General features: G+C 39.1%; 1 protein-coding gene across 3 annotated transcripts in view; it reads right to left on the bottom strand.

Annotated features, from left to right (window-relative positions):
* Positions 1-604: 604 nt before the first annotated feature.
* The window catches only part of LOC109519021 (cAMP-specific 3',5'-cyclic phosphodiesterase 4B-like), a 90,532-nt gene continuing 85,136 nt past the window's right edge, over positions 605-6,000 (bottom strand). For all 3 annotated transcript variants that reach the window (XM_019875258.1, XM_019875260.1, XM_019875261.1), the window contains 3 exons: positions 4,567-4,603; positions 3,851-3,921; positions 605-890 (listed from right to left, as the gene is read on the bottom strand). In XM_019875258.1, coding sequence (XP_019730817.1) covers positions 818-890; positions 3,851-3,921; positions 4,567-4,603 — 181 coding nt within the window. In that variant the 3' untranslated portion in view covers positions 605-817. The remainder of the gene's footprint in view (positions 891-3,850; positions 3,922-4,566; positions 4,604-6,000) is intronic.

The raw sequence follows: 6,000 nt of genomic DNA, 5'->3' as shown, positions 1-6,000 counted from the left end.
CACGCACGCTCACACGCACGCACACACACACACACACACACACACACACACACACACACACACACACACACACACACACACACGCGCGCAAACACACAATGTCATAATATGCTCTCATTCAAGTCCCATCTTGTCAAACCACAATTGCACAGATAAACACCATCATCGCATCATTCTATGAAATACGAACTACTCATACACCTACATTACCTTAACATTACAGGCAGAAACATTCTCTGAAAAAGGATGTAGGAGTGTTTCAAAGGTCAAAAAAAACAAAAAAACAATACCTTCAAGCAGATGTCATGCAGAGACTTTGTATCTGTTATTTAGAATAATGTCAAGTGTGACTTGACTGACAAATGACCCCTTATTTCCATTGAGGTCGCAATGATGTCTTCATACAACTCCAAGCTGATAGGTTCTCAGTTAAGTGTAAAACTCATTCACTTTCAAATGCGAACAAGTAAATTTTTTCATGTTCGCACACGTTGAGAGGTTTCACTGACGCATGTAAAATACAAGCCAGGTGTAAAAAGAGGGAGGTTTCTGTTATGGCTTCGTCGACAGTTTTATCAGATGAGAGTACGTGTGTGTGTCTGATGTAGTTTTGGTGTGCTTAATGACGACAATAACAAAAAAGTGTAGGGGTACAATGCAAATGGTATTCAAGGCAAAAGTTGTCACGTATGCGATAATGTGAGGCGGGGGCGGGGGGTGGGACGAAAGCGATCAACAATAACTAAAGGCACGTCCGGCTACATCAGTAATACACCAGCTAAATAAAGATGAGTTCATGCTGTTACAATCCAAATTTTCATCTGAGCTTCTTCTTACCTGGGAGGCACACTTTGGTGACTGCAGGCTGATTTGCGGCTGCAGGAGATCTCCTGGAAGAAGGAAAGACAGTCAAGAATGATGGTGGACGTTTTGGAGAACTGTTTATTGGATGAAATTTAGTGAATAGCAATACAGTTGAGAAGTGTTTTAATTATTCGTACTGGTGATACAAAACTCATTCCAGGTTGAAAAACTTCATTGGATTCTCCCACCATTTTAGATATTAACCCTTTCATGCCCAAATAATGATAACCTGTAACCTAATAATCTGATAAGGTGCCCACCAAAGTAACCGCTGGCTCTAAAAGGGCTCAACCTAAACCATCGTAAATGTTTAATGAAGAATATTTGAAAAAGATATCGACTGTATAATTAATTTGTCGAAATAGCCGAAGATTAAAGGTCTACATCAGGGATGACCAACTGGCGGCCCATGGCCTGCGGCCCTAATCTGACTGGCCCCTGGAATAACAAAAAAATAATAATAAAAATGGGGGTTGGGGGGTAATTAAAAAATAAAAAATAAAAATTTAAGAAACCCCACAAAATCATTCAAAAAACACAGATGAAAATTCAATTTATTCTTCCAACATGTGTGTGTGGCTGTGTGTGTGCGTGTGCGCATGCGCGTGTGGAGGGGAGAGGCAAGATAGTAGAAAATCCCTGAAAAAAAAAAAAAAAAACAGAAAAAAAACGCAGAAAAAACTATTTAAAAAAATATTGAAAAAAAACCCAAACAGATATGACAATATGTGAATCTGTGAGAGAAACTGCAGTGGTCGACTGTGTTTTAAGATTTAACATCACGAATATCAATGGGATGGCAGAAATGGCTCAGTTGGACTTACAACAGGTCTTATACCGCCTTATATTACACCGTGAGTACAATTTTTTTTTTTAGACTTGAAATGAGATGTGGGCGGCATGGTGATCGACTGGTTAGCACGTCGGTCTCACAGTGCAGAGGTGCATGGTTCAACTCCGGCCTCCCTGTGTGGAGTTTGTATGTTGTCCCCGTGATTGTGTGGGTTTTCTCTGGGTACACGGGTTTCCTCCCACATTCCAAAAACATGCATGGCAGGTTAATGGAACACTCTAAATTGTACTTAGGTTTGAATGTGAGTGCGAATGGTTGTTCGTATCTGTGTGCCCTGCGATTGGCTGGCAACCAGTTCAGGGTGTACCCCGACTGCTGCCCGAAGACAGCTGGGATAGGCTCCAAGTGCGGCCGCGACCTTCGTGAGGATAAGCGGTTTAGAAAATGAACGGATGGATGGATGGAAATGATATGCAGGACAAATGTAGTAGGTTACATCAATAATATTGAAGGTTTTAACTCAGTTGATTTTCATGAAATAAATGTACAAAATGAGTTATGTTGGTTTTCTGCTCAGCATTTTTATACTGTCCTTGAAAGGTAATTGGTGTGCAAGATAGCAAAAAATTCGCTGGGAACAACAAAACAATAATATTACTAAATATAACAGTGACTTTGTTATTTGCTTCATACACTGTGTTGGGTAAGGACAGATATTTTATAAATGCATTGAGAAATGTATGACAGAAAATAAAACATTTTAAAAACACGTATTTTGCATTAATGCACATAATTTGTCCATATACTTGGTTAGAAAGTCTCTCTCTCTCTCTCTCTCTCTCTCTCTGTATATACGGCGGCAAGCATCCTTAAAAAAAGGCCTCTCTCTCTCTCTCTCTCTCTCTCTCTGTCTGTATATACGGCGGCGAGCATCCTTAAAAAAAGGAGTTGCTGCCCTACATACATATTTTTAGTCTTTCTGCACCACCGTGAAGTGTGATATTGACGATTGCTACTGTCCCTTTGGATAACATCTTCTTTACAACAAGTGTGGTATTCATCAGAAGGACTGACATCATCAAGGTGTGAAAACAAATGTCTGCTTTCTGCAGCACTCCAAAATGTGAGGTAAAAAAATTACCGGTACTCATTCATATATGCATACATATATTTCTATGGCGGCATGATGAGCGACTGGTTAGTAAATGCACCTCGCAATGCAGAGATCAATAGTTTAGATCCTGACTTCGGCCTTCCTGTGTGGGGTTTGCATGTTCAAGTAAAAGCATATTGGTTGGACCAATATATTAATGAACACATAATAGGTCATTACTCATTCATATATGCATACATATATTTCTATGGCAGCATGATGAGCGACTGGTTAGTAAATGCACCTCACAGTGCAGAGATCAAGAGTTTAAATCCTGACTTCGGCCTTCCTGTGTGGGGTTTGCATGTTCAAGTAAAAGCATATTGGTTGGACCACGATATTAATGAACACATAATAGGTCAAGAGTTGAATTTAAAAATTCATAGAGACATTTCCCAAAGGTTTTCTTAATAACCAAAATCCCTTCATATCAAGTTCTAGTGATGCTCCAAGTGTAATAGAAAGCTGTTAACTGCACTAAAATAGACGCCAGCATAAACCTTATTTTGTAAAGCTCGTGACTACCATCTTGTGGTAACTTGTGGTTACAAATCTACAGACTCTTTAAATCAGGGGTAGGGAACTCCGGTTCCTCGAGAGGCATATCCGGTTTGTTTTAGATACCTCCCTTGACCAACACAATTGATTCAAACAATTAGGTCATCAGCAAGCTCAGTAGAAGCCTGAAATGCTCCTGATCATTTGAATTTGGTGTGTTGGAGTTGGGAGAGATCTAAAACAGGCAGTATATGGCTCTCGAGGACCCGGAGTTCCCTACCCCAACTTTAAATGATGGCGTACTGCAGTAACACGTTTTTGTGTATTAAACAAAAAAAATAAGTTTACTTCAAATGATATTCTGTTTTTTTTTTGTTTGTTTTTTTTTAAGAATAAATGGAATGATATTAAATTGATATTAAATGTAAATGATTACACTTAACATTCATCATGTCTTCAAATGTGTGAGTAACGCCTTACAGCCAAAATACAACTTACGAGAACTAAAGTCAGTGATGTAAGCCAGAGAATGAATAACTTACTTGCTGGAGGCACACTGGACATTGGTCAGAACAGTGAAGTTATTCCTCACACTTCGAAGGCTTGCCAGGACCTGGACACATAAGATAAAGATTTTCATTAGTCATCATGCATTTATTTCGTGCCAGCTTTTGGTTTATTCACTGTTTAGTTCGTTCTTGAATGGAACTCAGTATATGTCCATTGACTGCTACAGTTTAAAGTGATGTAGTAAAATAACTGAAAGTGTAACTATCGAGTGTGAAATTTGGTATTTTTGAGGCAAAATCTGATGCGTGCCCACATCTGTTATAACAATAACGATTAAAAGCACAGTGGAGGGTGATTAGGATGTATGCTTCACAGTTCTGAGGTTTAAGGTTCAAATTCAGGACTTCCAGTGTGGTGTTTGCATCTTCTCACACATTTCTAAAACTTGCTTCTTAGGTTATTTTCAGACTCTATATTGGTTCTCAATGTGAATGAATATACCACCATTATTTTGCAAAACCGCAGTTGACTTAGTTTTACAGACTGTACAGCTAACAAATGTGAAGTAGGTTCGACGCTGGAAGGGCTTCAATGAATTGTAATTATTTCCTGTGGAAAAAAATTGTTCAGAATTCCAAAGAAATCACAGGACACCCACCAGTTTCCTGCAATTGAATGTGTTCAACCTTAGAAATTCTACAGTAACAGATTTCTCTGAATGTTCAACAACAGATGGGGAAATATTTACCTGAGCAAAAGGCGTCACGATCAGGTCATCACCATGTCTGGAAGGACACAGAAATGTGTACTAAGAAATGTGTTCAAATGCAGTGAATGCTTTGCTGTTGATAGCATTTTAAATACCACTCCATTAGTCATGGACAGCAGCTAAAATTGACCAAGCCTGTCCCATCACTGTAATGAATTCAGAGAGATGGACTCCAAAGCGTCTGGGAGGAAGGTCATAATTAGGAGTCTTCAGTCCCGAGGGGATATGTGACTTTGTAAGGCATTTTTGTACAATGACTAATCTATTTTTGTACACTTGAGAAAGACACTTCAAATCACTTTCATGCTCTCTGAAGCCACGTATTTATTACTGAGGAGATATTTGCAGGCATCGCCACTCAGTATTTATCAGTGGATCAACATCAGAGTGGGCGAACTAGCCCCAGTGTAGCGTTGTGCATGTTGGGGACTTATCAAAACAGCAAATCTGGCATGATAGAAACTGCATGTAAACTGCTCATTTCCTCATTTGCTCATAAGTGAGCAACGGAGAGGTTAATTGTTGTGATGTTTTCAGAGGTTGAATTGGGCATAAGTAGAGATGTCTGCAGAAATTTTGGTGCCAAATTATGTACAACGATTTTGAATGGAGAAATTGTGTCCGGTTCCTCCGCTCACTCCCACCAAGGAATGGTAAGAGTTAGGTATTTATTGATTTCTCCAAAACAAAATGATAAAATTGAAAATGCAAGCTAATATCATTTTCCTGATAAAAAAAAAAAATACACGGAGAGTGTTTGAATGAAAATGAGCCATCCCCGACAGATGATCCCTACAAGAAACATCAGCAGTGTTTGCTAGTCTTTGCTGGTAAACTTGCTAGCAGGTATGATAGCAAAATAAAAAAAAAAAAAAAAAATGTGGTTTAAAGCTTAAATACATAGTTCATAATCCATTGCATTGATTGAAACATGAACTTTTTTACCAGATGAAAACAAATCAAAGAGAAGAGCTAATGCTTCACTTGTGGACAGCCGAGCCCTGTTTCACGTGCTGTCCGCCATTTTGTTTGGAGCATCAAAACTGAGATGACTTTGGCAAGCAAAGAGTGGTTTGGATTCCATCAAGTGTTGTGATTGGCCAAGGACATAGGAAGAATGGCAGGATGATGCAGAAGTGGAAGGAAGGGGGATAAAAATAAGCAGTTATCATAGTTTGCCCAAAAAAATGACGTAGGCAATTGTGCAAGTGTGGCCCGACGAAATATAGGAGTCACTGCCAGGGGTACAAATGATAGAAAGCAAAATAAAAACAGAGAGTGACTGGCATGATTTCCTCATGCATCACCGGCCAAACTGGCGGGTAAGTTTTTATCAACACTAACCAAAATGAATTTTAACCCACATTTGTCAGGTTGGCAGGTGTTAATTTAGAACCCTGGCTGAAATCAAAT

Source organism: Hippocampus comes, unplaced genomic scaffold (assembly GCF_001891065.2).
Source record: "Hippocampus comes isolate QL1 unplaced genomic scaffold, H_comes_QL1_v1.1 scaffold132, whole genome shotgun sequence".
NCBI classification, from domain to species: domain Eukaryota; kingdom Metazoa; phylum Chordata; class Actinopteri; order Syngnathiformes; family Syngnathidae; genus Hippocampus; species Hippocampus comes.
Note: the sequence above shows the minus strand (reverse complement) of the source record. Positions and strands in the feature narration are given on the sequence as shown.